At 32.7% G+C, this 16,543-nt stretch overlaps 1 protein-coding gene across 5 annotated transcripts in view; it reads right to left on the reverse strand.

The window, feature by feature from the left end:
- The window catches only part of Lpin (phosphatidate phosphatase LPIN), a 231,327-nt gene that overhangs the window by 88,959 nt on the left and 125,825 nt on the right, over positions 1 to 16,543 (reverse strand). For all 5 annotated transcript variants that reach the window (XR_012754729.1, XM_075353937.1, XM_075353934.1 and 2 more), the window contains exons 2-5: positions 14,922 to 15,112; positions 12,115 to 12,329; positions 7,036 to 7,540; positions 6,282 to 6,418 (exon numbers count right to left, since the gene is read on the reverse strand). Coding sequence is in view for 4 of the 5 variants with exons in the window: in XM_075353937.1 (XP_075210052.1) it covers positions 6,282 to 6,418; positions 7,036 to 7,540; positions 12,115 to 12,329; positions 14,922 to 15,112 (1,048 nt within the window). In the remaining variant the exon portion in view is untranslated. The remainder of the gene's footprint in view (positions 1 to 6,281; positions 6,419 to 7,035; positions 7,541 to 12,114; positions 12,330 to 14,921; positions 15,113 to 16,543) is intronic.

The raw sequence follows: 16,543 nt of genomic DNA on the forward strand, positions 1-16,543 counted from the left end.
TTAGGACATCATGGTCATGTTCCATCTTGCCACACCACCAAAACATGGGTTAAGAATTCGAGGAAATGGGTTCATCTCTAAAAAAAAAACGGAACCACCTGATCAAGTAACTTAACAAACCCCAGAAAATAGTGAAGAAGTTCACGCCTCAATTGGAATGAGCCGATGATAATCAGCAAGGAAACACGCAACAGTATTGAACCTAAACCGCCCCCTGATACTCCAGTGATTTCAAGTTTCACCCTTACAGAACTGTACAGGAACTGAAACCATCTGAGACTATGTGATCCCATGAATTCCTACGAAAGTGTTTCAAAATGCCATGTAAAATCTCAGAATTTGCTTCCAGGAATACATACATTCAAATGGCCATCATCATCTTATGTACATTTTTTTTTAGAAATTGAATTTTTTGTGTTTTGGCACTTAATAACATGTAATTTACTCTTTGTTTTCAACAATAAAACTAACTTGTAAATTCATTTTTTACTTCCTTATATGAAGTAAAGAAAGTATTGCGAACATGAAAAATTTTGATTTGTTTTTTAATGGAAATATCCATTTTAACCATCCCTGAATCCATTTGACTAGTTTGACATGACATCGGTATGTACGTACATATCTTTCATAACTAAAAATACGATTAGCTGTAGGATGTTGAAATTTTAGATGTTGGACTGTTGTAACATCTAGTTGTGCACCTCCCCTTTTGATTACAATCAACTGGACCAAAACTGTATAAAAAAAAGCCCAAAATCCAAAAATTTTGACTTTTTCTTAACTGCAGTAATAAGCCCTCATTGAGAGCTTTTCAACGATATATCATAAATAGTACTTTTTTTAATCGGTTCCAGAGTTACAGCCAAATAAAAGTTTAATTAATGAAATATTTAGATCTTATAAGGGGAAGGCACATCAGTTCGAATCAGACTTATCTCCCTTTTTTCTTTTTTTTTTTTTTTAATGTACATATATTGATTTATTAATCATTAATTATTAACCTCTGATTATAAAAAAAAGTTTTACAATAAATAATAATTCAATAAAACAATTAAAAAAAAAATGAAAGAAGTTATTAATGAAATAAAATTTGATGTACTTTTCATTAAAAAAAAATGCGTATGTGTAATTTAATAGGCGTACAAGGAAGTCATGTGGTGTCCACATCAGATTATTTTACTTTTGTGAGAGTTACTTCAAAATATCCCTCCCACTTCCTTGTACCATACTGTATATCTCAAAACAGCAGGCGAATCTTCTGGCTGCAATAGTTTACACTATTCGAAAGTTTTACTGTATAAAAATTACTTCACTACATCGTATTGTGCAATATGATCCCTCACTTGCCATGTACCTTCAGCTAATTTTCTAATTAAACAAATTTAATTATCTCATTTGAACATCTCATTTTCTAATTAAATAAATTTATAACACACAGTAAAAAATTTCATACAAAACAAAAATTACACAAAAAAAAAAACAAGCACCAATAACAAAGTAGTTTTTTTTTCCAGTTATTACAAGTAATTCAGGCAGTAACTATTTCTGTTATTTATACATACACTGTAGCAAAGATGATATTACCAGACAATGCCATAGTAAAGATATTAAAATAACTGTAACCCCTACATTTAATAGTTATTTCAAATTAATATTAATTTTACAGAAATTTCCAAAAATTCTAATCCACACATACCAAAACTATATATGCAGGGTGAACAACTTAAAACCGAACAGTTACAGACTAAACACAGTTGTGACAAATAACATTTATGAATGACATGAAAAAATGAAAACATAAATTAAATTAAATTCTTTATTTACATTAGCTAAGTTTACATTTTACATATATTTTTAAAAGATGTTCCAAGGGAGCATAATTTGTCTTGGAGTCGCCTTCATAGTTTGTCAGTGCCGTAGACTTTTTGTTAAACACTTGCTTTCACTTCAACGACAGTGTGTGGATTTGATTCATAACTTTATCCTTCTAATGGTCCCAGAGGAAAAAATTGCAAATAGACAAATCTGGGGAACGGTGAGATCATCGCTCTTTGCCGATAGTCCATTCTTCTGTAAAAGTCACACAAATTTGTGCAAATGAATCATTTGTTGTGAAACACATTTGTTCTGTCTTTTTTTTTTTTTTTTTTTTTGAAAAGTCATATACTTTTTCACAATCTGTTACATAAGCACAAAATTCTTCAAAAAGTGAACAGAACATCTCTGTATTGACAATACAGTCAAAACTTATTGGCCCCGTATTATATGATATATGATTATTGGAAACAGCAAACCAAACACTGATTTTTTCATCAAAAAAGTGAATGCTCAAACATTCAGACATCTGTTATCTGGTGGTGACCAAATTAATGTATCTGGATAAATGAATGTGTCCCTTGTCTGACGTGAACTACAGCACTGAGTCTGTTTATTTGTTGACAGTGTTTTCTGAGAAGTCTGTCGTAATAATTAAGACATTTCAGCTTGCTTGTCCACTTAAGTTGTTGCATAATTGTTAGTTACATCATACTTCTTCTTTTTCCTGTTTAGCCTCCAGTAATTACCGTTCAGATAATACTTCAGAGGATGTTATGTATGAGTGTAAATGAAGTGTAATCTTGAACAGTCTAAGTTCAATTATTCCCAAGACATGTGGTTAATTGAAACCAAACCACCAAAGAACACCGGTATCCACAATCTAGTGTTCAAATCCGTGTAAAAATAATTGGCTTTACTAGGACTTGAACACTGGAACTCTCGACTTTCAAATCAGCTGATTTGGGAAGACGCGTTCACCCCTAGACCAACTCGGTGGGTGGTTACATCATAATGTATCAAATTTAGATCATGACAAATTACATGACAAGATGTGTATTTCACACTTCGTTGTGATTACTTATAAATTTTTTCAGACTGGCAGAAATTCTTTTTTGAATATAAACTATTGGCTACTGGAGTCTGGAAGGTTGCCTTTATCATTCAATTCGAAACCAATACCATTATTCGACTGAACCGTGTATGCTACTCTTGCTGGGACATCGCATTCAAAAATTTTTCCATTCGTTTCTAAAAAATAATCCAGAACGCAAATAAAAGCTACCATTATGGTAACCCTTCCTCAAGTGAATAACACATTTTAGACAAAAATGTTGCAAAGAATAGAAATATACTGCACCGAAGCATGAAAAGTTTATAATTGAGAACGACAAGACGAGAGTAGTACCATATAAAATCAATAGTGATGCTAGCGTTAAATGCGATACCCAAACAACTACAGTTCGAGCCAGTTCGGTTCGATTTTAATTGCTTACCCTGTGCACATATAAATAACTAGAATCATGCAAGAATTAATTAAATTAAACAAACATCTTTGCATTAATAAAGACATGCATTTTTAACATTTCACAACATATCATATACACTTCAGAAGAGGTACTGCAGTAAACAAATAATCCCTGTAACTTTCTTCTTTTTTTTTATTAATTTTTCTTTATAAAATAATTTCTAAAAATAAAAAAAAAATACAGTAAATCTTTTTATAGACTAATCACTAAAATTATGCACAACAAAAAATAAAATTAAAAGAATAACAAGTAATCCCGTCCAGTATTTCATGATAAACTAAAGATAACAAATATTAAAATATAATAGAAAACACCAAAAGTAGAATACAATAGATCTAAAAAAGATATATCAGTAGACAACATTAGGCATGCAAAATGTTAGTATTATTATTTTTACAAGGCGCTGATGATCTGGGAAGCAGTGATAACTTGAAATGTTGCTGTTTCCTCAGCGGTTAACTGCAGTGACTCCTCTATGATCATTCCTTTGCCTTTCCTATGACATTCATTCCATCCAATCATTTAGTCCAATAATAATTTAAATTATAAAATACACACCAAAACCAGTTTTTTTTTATTAATTAAAAATTTTAAGTAAAAAAATATTCACTGTAATTTAGTTTTGCAACTCTCCCTAACAGTTAATTTACTTTTGTCTTCACTATATGGGCTTGTTACCTAACATTGTAGAAATATTATAAATAATATTATATATATATATACAGGCACGTGCACGTGTGCACATACATACTTGCAAACATCTTTTTTATTTCATACAAACATGTAATAACAAGAAAAGTTACAAATTTTATTTCGCAGGAAATTAATTTCTATATATTAAATACCCAAAGACAATTAATTTATTACACTAAGTCCTTGTTTTATAATTTATACTAAGTTAGGATAGTCTTCTCTAACCTAAACTAAGTATACATACTGGGTGTCCTGAAAGATGTTGGCCAAAGTTAAAGGACTGGTTCAGGGCATTAAAGTAAACCGAGAAGTTCGTGGGGGGACAAATACCTTAATTACCTCATTTTCCCTCTCGCCACCACTTTGTTTTATTTTTCAATAAAAATTTATATATTAAGAATAGATTGAGATATTTTAACGAAATTTGATGTGTACATCTTCACACATCTTCAAAATAAAAAAATTTGAAAATATTAACTCTGAAAATTCTAAAATGTGGTCATTTAAATTTTATAATCATTAACAAACTTTGTAAATAGTTTTATCAAATTATGTTTCATTAGATAAAATTTTGAACCTTTTATTGTACACAAAATGATTCCCTATTTGTTCAAATCAGTTGATAAACAGCTGAAATAAGGCTGAACCCTTTAAAAACTAATCACAAAAATTATGCAATTTTGTGCATGTTCTATAATTACTAAACAAAAATTACTTTCAATTCAATTAGTGAATGAAGAGAATAACTTAATTCAATAGGAATGAAATTCTGCTTTAACAATTTCCAAATTTAAACCAAAAAATAATACCAGTGTGACAATAAATTGTTACCACATACATTCCTAATTTAATATCGGCAGGCGAACACAATGTGAGTTGGCAGACAGTATATGTACACGCTGATACAAGGATCACTCCCACCATAGCGGCGCTGCAGCCCCACCACTCTCAAGCTCCAATAAAAGAGTGTGCACGAGAGTGAATTATCAATTCATCGTCGACCATCACCTGCAAAAGACGAACGTGGGACCTCCTGGCAGATGCCAACATCCCTGCCGAGGGAGCCGATGGACACAGATGCTACGCTACCTTCCCATTCCAGCTCCAGCTACAGCTCGCCGGGGCTTCAATCACCCTGATCGGCAAACTCAGCAGCAGGAGCCGGCCAAGCGTGGGATCACTCAGGGAGAACCGCCTTGAACTGCGCCAGCAAAGGATGTCGACGCCAACCCAACACTGCAGGACCACCTGGTCCGGGGGGTGGTCTGGGGGCCACCACTGCCATGCTGTAGTGGGGACCCAACTGCCGCTGAGGGAAAGCCCAGTCGAACTTCAATGGACGAGCCGCAACTCCCCAACTTTGCCGGAGACCAGCTTCTGAACCCAACAGCTGTTCTCAGAGCTAACACAAAAAACGGCCCTTTTCAGGGCCACCACACAGTTATGAATTACATGCTGTCGAAGCCATCCGGCAACAATATGCACAACTGATGATGTGTATAAATCACAATTATCTATAAATACAGAAATGGTTTCCGATGCAGAAACACTTTAGTCGGAAAATCCTGATTGACCATAAATCAAGTAATGGGTCCTCTGAAATAAAAACTGTTATTTCATACCGAAGCATTTATTATAATTATAATGTAGATGGTTAACAATTAGACACAATTAACAATTCTTCGTTCTTTTCTATTTTCGCACTTACAAATACATACTGTAATTATTTTTAATTTCATTATGGATAGTCGGACTAGTTGTAGAAGATTAAATCTTGTAGTTCAAAACAAAATTTTTTAAATATTTTTCCTGTACTTATACATAATTGCAAAATGTAAACAAAGCAGTAATAGATATCGTTCAGATATATATATATATATATAGTATTAAATAAATTATCTCTAAAAATATACTTTACATTAATTCTTTCTTACAAAAAGCAACAAGCAAGTTTACATTATAAATTTATCAATCGCAACAATCAGAATTATACAAATCTGTAAATATATAATGCGCCCAACTAGTACGGAGAAAAAATAAACTTAAAATAAATAAAAATCAGGAAAATCAACGAGGAAGAAAATCGGTTAAAAGAATGAAGAACCGGTTATTGGATTTCATAAAAACATACATAAAACAAAAAAAATTGTAATATTATAATTATTATAAAAATATTTTAAAGGAAAACATAACAAAACAAGCGATATTAGTGTATGAAAAATAAACAAAGTTAAATATCAGTACCTGCAACCAGGCGTAATTTCAGTATCGCTGAAAAAATGTAAATCGGACTCCACTAACGAACTCTGCATGCGTGACAAATCAGAATTACTCGTCGACTGTTCAGCGCACAGGTTATCAACTTTATTTCCCTGGCATGTCTGTAACCAAACAGGAAAATATAAGAATGCATATTAATTTACGTACGAGGCATGATTTTAAAGTAAGGTTCAATTTGAATATGCCACTTATACACACAATGTAAAGAGTTGGTGGTAAAATTTTTGTTGGAAAATCATCAATCAACCATTCTATCTATTCTATTAGCTCACAGCAATTATTTTCTTTTTCTTCACCCTAAAATAGTGGCTTACATCACTAAGGTTTCACTACAACAACAAATTGAAAAGTGGTATTATTATGCGATCAAAGTTAGTGGTGGCAGAATTTCTTGAAGACAGAAACAAGAAGCTACTGAAATAATAAGTTGAAGTTGACATCGAAGTAGAAAAGTAGCAAATAAATATAGTTTTTCTTTTTAAATATAAAGTTTATTCATATTTTTTTCTATTTTTGTAACAGACATTACCTTTAAAAACATGTCTCATATTTAAATATGATTTCACTGAATTAAGATAAGATTATTTAAAATTACCAAGAAACCTACAATGATACTAACTTATCTTAAGTCACACATGTAACTTAAAGAAGATTTTAATTTTTTAATATTTTTCTAATTTTAAAAAAGAAAAACTTAATTTTTTTTCGATCAACTGACCTGATCAATATCTTCCATAGGAAAAATTGTAGTTTGTTCAGCGTCTTGCTTGGAAATAATCGGCTGATTTGTAGTAGAATCCAAATTCTCTAACTGTAGATCACTATGACTGGAGGTACTTTTCTTCTGAGAATTAGTCCCATTATTGTTATTATTACTGTTTTTCTTCTTCATAAGAGACCTCTTACGACGTTTCCTTTTGTTGGAGCTCAAAGAAGATGACGATACTCTTTCAGCAGGGACCGAATCATCACCGATTATATCCGACGTACTCAAACTCTGTTGAGATGCTTGTAATCCTTCAGAATCGCGACTTCCACTAATAGGTCGAAACTCACCGCTTACCGTACTCAACTTCCTAACGATTTCTTTGTTCTCAGCAGATTCGACGGTCTCGGCTTTAAAAGTCTTTGGCATATTACCTGCCAACACAATGACGGGTTTTTCTTCTTCATCTTCCCCATCTGCTGCATTATCATTGGTTTGATCGGCATCACGGCTGAACCTTAAACAAACAATAACCGAGCACAATCAAATAATATTCAAACAGGTTGTACATATAAAACCAATGAAATATAATTTGTAAAATTAATTGGTAAACATTATTGGTATTTTCAATTATTTTGGTACAAAAATTACATACATACCCTCACAGTACTCTCCCTTCGTAGAACATACTTAAGCCAGCTTTTTTTTCTACAGTTCAAAACAGAATTGAATGTATTCATATGACACGAGTGTTCTTAAGACACTCCTTCCAGAATTGTCACCTCTATATAACCAATTTTAGGTTAGGAAATAAAAAAATTTATACAGAACTATATCAAAATAAGGAGGAAATAATCCACGGTGGCACTGAATATTGTTTTTCGCAATAAATCCCTGCACAATGAGTGCCATCTGCAAATGTGTACTGTCTTGGTGCAGGATCCAGTTCTTCTATTACACCTAAAAAAGAGATCATTCGTACCCCACAGGCTCATATGTATGTTTCAAAACACCCACATAAATTCCAGTATAGCCCACTGAAAATATATTATGTTACATCATTCCTTGAATCAAGAAAAAAACAGTAACCATGGTCTTGATATTTTTTGCACGGCTCATTAAACTGCTCGTTCTGTCTTTTTGTTTATAAATCCACGATCTGTCTCCTGTTATCATCATGATGCGTAAATACGTACCATCTGACCTTTGCAACAATCAATGCATCATTGTTTTTACTCCACAATAAGACACTTAGTACAGTCAATTAGAATTTTATTTGAAAATCCTTACCTACCGATTGATGTTTTTTTCATATGTTAGGGGTGATTAGGGATGAGGGAAGCTTAACTCCAGATTCTTAACATCCCCCCTCCCATAGATTTTTGAAAAACTCAAAATTTTTGAAATGCGTTTTTCTCTGAGTATGTATTTTAGAGAGAAGTTTTTCAAACAAAAAATGTAGAGGACATTCTCCTCAACAATTAATATGTTTGAAGTTATGCCGTATAATTTGAAACTGAAATACTAGGTGGCACTGAAGTTGTAAAAAACGTATTTTTTCAGTTTTTCAAAATTGTTTTTAATCTGTATTGCATTTGGAAAAGTTGTTAATCTCAAAAAAACAGACAACTTTTATTTAAACAATTTTCTTGTACACTTACCGTTTTGGAGCTGTAGCTTGTGAAAGTGTGAAAATGTTGTGAATTGGGCACGTGTTTGAAACCGGTCTAGTCGTTTACAACTTGTTTTACAACTTCAGCGCCACCTAGTATTTCAATTTCAAATTATATGGCATAACGTAAAAGACATTAATACTAGAGGAGAATGTCCTCTACATTTTTTGTTTGATAAACCTTTCTCTAAAATGCATAGATTCAGAGAAAAATACATTTCAAAAACTTTTTGAGTTTTTCAATTTTTTCAAAAATCTATGGGAGGGGGATGTAAAAAATCTGGAGTTAAGCTTCCCTCATGACCCCTAACGCATGGACAATAGATCAATCGGTAGGTAAGGATTTTCAAATACAGCCTATTTTTATGACAAATTACCTGTACTAACTTTCACAACTATTTTTTTCACACAGCTTCAACAAGTTTAAATCATTGTAAAAAATTATAAGCATTCACGTTTAATCATGGTAATTGTAATTGTCAGCGTACTACCTTTACCGATTATAAGTTTATTAATAACTGTTCTAGTACAAATATGGCAGAATGATATCGCAAAATAATCTTACAAAATTTTTAGAAACTTGCTTTATACTTTTTCAGTCATATTTTAATCAAATTATTATCGTACTTTGCCTGAGTTTAATTAGTAAGTTAATTTGGATTTCAAAAGATAACATCATATATTGAAATTTCTAATATATTTATAAAATATCAAACATTTAATATACAAAGTAATGAAATAATGAAGTTTTTGATTATTGAAATAAAATTGTAAATTAACAAAACTTTTTTTTGTCGCTTATATACATTTTACAAATTTACCCACCGTACAGGGCGATGTTTGCAAAAGTAATGATGGAATATTGTATCATCATCTGATCTTAGGAACTGCTAAAAATTTCATCAATAGGCAATGTCAGGAAGTATGTTAGATTAAGGATGCAAGATTTGAGGACAAACATGAAAAAAAAACATTGCGAGTTAAAAAAAAGCAAGTAATTATAAAACCACTAAACATTTTTAATGATCCAAGATGTACGGCACTCCCCTCACATACAGTCAACATCATTCTCACCCCACCCTAAAGCAGTTGACCTATAAAAAAATGTTTATTCTTTAAAATGATACCTGTAATCCATTTATACAATTTTGTAAATTTCTGATTGTTCTAACTTTTACTAAGAATTTCATATTGATTCCCCATTTTTTCTACAGCAAAAACAAAAAAAAGAAGTATTTTCAATGATTAAAAATGAAGTATTATTAATGTACATGTAACAATGTACAATACCATTAGTAACAAAACTTATACTGCAGAATTTCTTATATAAGGCTTTTCACTACTCTGGCAAATGTAGAAAGACAACCTATAATGTACACAATATAATTCATAATGTTTATATCTATAATGTGAATGACAGCAGCAGAAAAAAAGAATTGGTACTTTTCCACACCTAGTATGAAATATATCACTTAAACTAAATAATCGGACTTAAGTGTAAAGGAAAATCAACAATTTAAGTTGAACACAACCAAGCCTTTAAAAATGAGACGGCAAGGATGACTAAACTTGCAATAAAATAGGATTTTTCGCATTGGTTTGCTTGGCATTTCTCCCAACACCACCCCATTTGGTCACCCAAGACCAAATGTGTGCCAATTGAGCCATGAAACAATTTAGCGACCAGTATCCTAACTAGCTCCTAGAGCTAACCTAAAAGCATGGTACCATATATCACTTGCTTGCGTGTCTCACCACCCACTTGTCATATATCACTAAAATGGGTAGGCGCACCCTGTTACACTACTAAAACATATATAACTATCAATAATTAATTTATCTTGTTAAAGACATTAATTCGCTGCCATACTAGACTGCTGAATGCCAGCAAGTACCTGTCCACCATTAAAGCGCTTGGAGCCTTCATCTGGCTGGTAGCCAGCCATATCTCTCAGTTAGCTTCCTACAGCAGCATGGTAGGAGTCATTTCCCTTAGGTAAACTACTGATGTCGGTTGAACGAAGCAACCGCATCAAGGAACACCCATCAAGGAACAATGCAGCTCTTGCCACATTGATTCACCAGTTGTGAGTGGCCAATTTTTCCTCTTGACCTCTAAGTTCCAGAGTTGGCCTGAGTTCTGGTCCCCCACTAAGAGCTGACCAGTCAAACATCATGTGTTCGTTCGACTGACCCCACAGACCCCGCAGACACATAGCTCATCAGCTGCCAGGCGGAACCAAAACAAATATTGGTTTAAATTTACATGGTTGAAGAGCACTTGGGCTCCCATTGCCCTTGATAATGACGAGGAGGCATACCCGCCCCCCCAGATCCTGTATAAATCTATACAAGTACCTTCCCTTAGTCATAGTATGCCATTCTTGCTGACATGCTTCCATCGTGACGCAATAAATTAGGGTAAATGCACTATTATTATTATTATCACATACGGTACAGTTTACTTCATTATCAGTGACTTTTTTCTGCAAAATTAAACAATACAATCAAAGCAACTAATCACTGTTGAGGAATGCAATTCATACCAAAACACGTTGTAATTATATATTGTGCTACTAATAAATACAGTAAATATCAGTTATGAAAATTTCCATAGATTATCAATAAAATACTACAATAAACGCTACTTTTTTCATTACATTTTAAGTAGAAAAATTTTGAAAAACATTTATCAAAAAGAAAACATTTCATCACATCACCTAACAATAACAAACATCTGGAAATTTGATTATAAGCAAATTCTATAAAGTTCTTTAGTTAGCTCAAAACCTAATTTTATGAAATGGATACTTTAATCTATTTAATAAATTTCCATACTTTACACATGAATATGATTTTTAACCCTTGGATCAGTGACGGTTTGACACTGATATCTGCTCCCGTCATGGAATAAATACATTAGTAATGTTAGTAATAACAAATAAGTATTCTCAAGACAAAAGAAAAACCCTATTAGCAAGGCAAGAACAATCCGTACACCAGCAAATGCTTAAACTGTTAGAACTGCTGTTTTGAAGACCAACACGATCGGCCCAAAATCGTTCAAGATCACATTGTACACATGTTTATACTGAATATTGTTAAATGATTACAGTTTTCACCCACATAAATTATGATTTGTTCAAATTAAAGCCTAACGACTTGAAAAATTATGAATACCATACTTTTGAATATTATTCAAAATGGTTATTTAAATTTTAAATAAGATTGAAAATTACCCTAATTTTCTTCCCAACCTATGGTTGACAGATGAAGCTAGGATCTATATATATATATACCCAGTTTATATCCTAAAGCTTAAAATTAACAAACAAAAATTCAACAACGATAAATTTTAAGAAAAATAAAGTTAATAAAAATAATTTTAAATAAAAGAAAAATGTTTAATCTAAACTTACACGGGCCACTGATCTTCATTTGAACGTTCACGTTCAGCTAAAAATCTATCTTGAAATGAAGATTCCACAGGAATTGGAGAACAAGCCAAATGAGGTGGAATAAACTCTTCCTCTCCTTCTTCTCCAGGAGCAACTTCTTCTACAAAAAATGCTTCTCCCGATTCTCCTAGTTTCATATGAATATCCACTGGTTCCCCATTTATTTCTATATCGACCTAAATGAAATGACAAAAGTAAATTATTTAATTAAAGCACATAAAATGATAAAAAGAACAATTTGTCCTTATTCAATTTAACATGGGTTAAAAATTAAATTTAAAACATTACAACTGAATTTATAAAAACAGATTTATTACTAATCAGAATATAATAATCTTAGCTAGACATAATGGAGGAGGTGCTATTAGGGACCTATACATAAGCCACCAAAACAGTAACAGATGATGGAACATTTGGTTACCTGAAACCAAATTGGTCTTCTTCTAACACTTTTTCCACTCTCCTCTCAATTCTTCTGTACAAAATTCTTAAGATTTTTGATTCATGACTAGTTAAACTAACTGTTCTGTATTCTTCACATTTATCTGCTCCTGCTTTCTTTGGTATCAGATTATAACACTCTTTATGAAGTCTGACAGAACTTCCCCTTTCTCATAAATATTACACCCCAGTTTTATAATCTATCAATCGCTTCCTCACCTGCACTGTGCAGTAATTCTGCAGGTATTCCGTCTATTCCAGGAACCTTTCTGCAATTCAAATGTTTTAATGCTCTCTTAAATTCAGATTTCAGTATTGTATCTTCCTTTTCATCTTCTTTGACTTCCACCACTTCTTCCTCTACAACACCAATTTCTAATTCATTTCCTCCATACAACTCTTCAATATATTCCACCCACCTATCGACCTTTTCTTTCGTATTATAAATCGGTGTACCATCTTTGTTTAATACATTATAAGTTCTTAATTTATGTACCATAAAATTATCCTTAACTTTTCTGTATGCTCCGTCTACTTTACCAATGATCATTTCTCTTTCCATTTCTGTACTTCGCTAATTTGCACTTCCAGTTTATAGTATTTCTTAATTGCGGATAGTTCCTTTTACTTTCTTCATCACTACCATTCTTATATTTTCTACGTTCATCCATCAGATGCATATATCCTCTGACAACCAAGGTTTTCTACCAGCTCTCTTTGTTCCGCCTAAGTTCGCTTCTGCTGATTTAAAAATTTCCTTTTTAACATTCTCCTCAACATTTTCTACCTTATCTTTTTTACTCAGACCCCTTGCGATATCCTCCTCAAAATTCTTCTTTACCTCCTCTTCCTCAAGCTTCTCTAAATTCCACCGATTCATCTAACACCTTTTCTTCAGGTTTTTAAAACCCCCATCAACATTCCATTATCACCAAATTATGGTCGCTATCAATGTCTGCTCCAGGGTAAGCTTTGCAGTCAACGAGTTGATCACTAAATCTTTGCTTAACCATGATATAATCTATCTGATATCTTGCAGTATCACCTGGCTCTTTTTCAGAGCATATATTCTTCTATTATGATTTTTAAACTGGATGTTGGCAATATTACTAAATTATAATTCATGAAAATCTCAGTAGGTCGATCCCCTCTTTCATTCCTTTTGTCCAGCTCATATACATCCACAACATTTCCTTCCTTGCCTTTTTCAATGCTTGCATCTCAATCTCCAGCTGTTATTAAATTTTCATCTCCTTTTATGTGTTTAATTGCTTCATCAATTTCTTTGTATACACACCTACCTCATCGTCATCATCATGGGCACTTGTACGCATATAGACGTTAACAATCGTTGTTGGCTTAGCTTTTGATTTTATCCTTATTACAATGATTCTGTCGCTATGCATTTTGAAGTACTTTTGAGGTACTGACTTTTGGTCATTACCAGTACACTGGTAATGACCAAAAGTAATTTTCCTCTTCCCACCAAACCTCGCTAATTCCTACTACATCTACATTTAATCGATCCATTTCCCTCTTTAAATTGTCTAACCAACCTTTTTTAGACTTCTAACATTCCACACTCCGACTCGTGAATTGTTATTTTTTAATTTTCTGGTGACCTCTTCCTTAATAGTCCCCACCCAGGGATCCAAATAAGGGACTAATTTACCTCTGGAATATTTTACCAAGGAAGGTACGAAAATACAGAGTTACATTTTCTTGGAAAAAAAGCAGCTGTAGTTTTCCATTGCTTTCAGCTGCGCAGTACTCAGAAGATTGAAAATGTTGATATGGACATTTAATTCCTCCTGACCTACACCCTTAACAACTACTGAAAGAGCTGCTGCCCTGTTTCAGGAATCATTTCCTGGTCTGACTCTCAACAGACTAAGAAATCTTAGTCTGTTTAATAAATTTATAAAAATAACTAACTAAATAACTAAATAAATAAATATATATATATATATGTGTGAAATAAATAAATCTTAAAACTACAAATATAATCTAACCAAACTTAACCTACACTTGCTTCACTTTCTAGTCAAGGTTAGCGAGCAAAGCAAGCATAGGTTAAATTTGGTTAGATTATATTTATTTTTTAATAATTTCAATTTTAATTTTATTTAACTTTAACTTTAATTAAGGTTATTTAACTTTAATTACTTTATTTTTTCCTTTCAGTGACGCCATCTAACAATAACTGACTAACTACAGCAACTAACAAACTAACTACAGATCAGCTGCGAGTATCTTCTTGAAAAGTACAGAATTATTTTTAAATTTTGTCTAAATACATTAATATTTGCAACAGAAATAAAACTTACCACTTTTTCACGGCTACGTAAAACACCAATTTTTCCGAACCTCACGTGAAAAGGCGAACAAGTAAAACTTCCATCCGGTTGTTCTACAACGACGACATCAATAGCTCCTGTCAAAGTTGCTGCATTGATCTCATTGTACACATATCGAAAGTTGCTAATAAATTTACCTAAGTAGTTCATGCTGTGCATACCTAAAACACAAAAGAAATAGGTAAGCTCATTAAATAACAAAATTTAGCAGGTGTGTAAATATGAAACCGGAATTTTTGTAAAGAAAATACACGTTTATTGTATGAAAATGATAAAAAATATTTTATTTGAAATATTGTCCATCACTAGCTATACATTTTCCAATCTCTCTGACAATTTATGAATGCCACACCAAAAAAACTGTTGTTCTTTTGAGGCAAACCAGTCATCGAGCCATTTTCGTAAATTATCATAACAAGTAAAGTGCTACTTATCAAGTGAGTTTCTCATCGATCCAAATAAATAGCAGTCAAACAGAGCCAAGTCTAGTGAGTAAGCTGCATGCAAAAGTATTTCCCAACTGAACACCTCATTAGTTTCCATGACCGGTTTTGCTGTGTGTGATGGTGCATAATTATGAAGCAAAATCACTTTTTGTTTTTCACAGAATGCTTGATTCAAATCAATGATTTGTTGTCAGTAGCATTCAGTATTAACGATTTCACCAGCTTTTAGCAGCTCATAATAGATCACACCCTTCTGTTCCCACCAAACACAGAGCCATTGTCTTCTTTCCATAGTGACTTGGCCTTGAAATCGATGTTGATGGTTCACCTGGAGTTCCTACATTCTTTTACACTCAGGATTCTCGAAAAATATCCAGTTTTCATCACCTGTCACAATTTGATGGAGAAATGAATTTTTTTTTGTACCTAGCGAGCAGCATTTCACAAGTGGTTTTTCGATTTTCTGCTGTCTTCATTTCAGTACATGTGGAACCCATTTTCCCATCTTCTGGATCTTTCCCGTGGCTTTCAAAAGTATGAAAAAGGCTTCTCATGTTACATTTAATTGATCCACAAGTTATTGTTGCATCTGAGCATCACCCTCATCCAACAGTGCTTGCAATTCACTGTCTTCAAACTTTTTTGGTGGTCTTCCACATTCTTCATTTCACCACTAAAAGCACTAAAAGCATTGCAATTTACCAAGAGCATGCTTACCGTAAGCTTCAACAAGCATTCGATGTGATTCTGCAGCATTTTCTTTAAATGGTAACAGAAAATCAATGCTGTCTGCAAATCGTAGTTTGCAAGTACAAAACCTGACATATTCAACGCTAACTAAAACTATGCTGTTGTATGAAAATTGTATTGTTTTGAGTTGTAAATCTTTGTCAGCTGTCAAAGAAAGAAAATGGCACCAATGGTTTGATGGTAACTACATTGACAGCTAGTGCCCATCTATGGGCAAATTCCGGTTTCATATTTACACACCTGACATTTACAATTAAATTTTTTCTGTAAACTAAAAAGTATATTAAATCAACCCAATAATAACCCACAAGGCATTTTTAAAATAGTTCACAATTATACAAAGGGAAAAAAATTTGAAAAAAATGATTTTTTTTTAAATTAATAAATATAACTGCC

This window comes from Lycorma delicatula, chromosome 1 (genome assembly GCF_047948215.1).
Source record: "Lycorma delicatula isolate Av1 chromosome 1, ASM4794821v1, whole genome shotgun sequence".
Classification (NCBI taxonomy): Eukaryota; Metazoa; Arthropoda; class Insecta; order Hemiptera; family Fulgoridae; genus Lycorma; species Lycorma delicatula.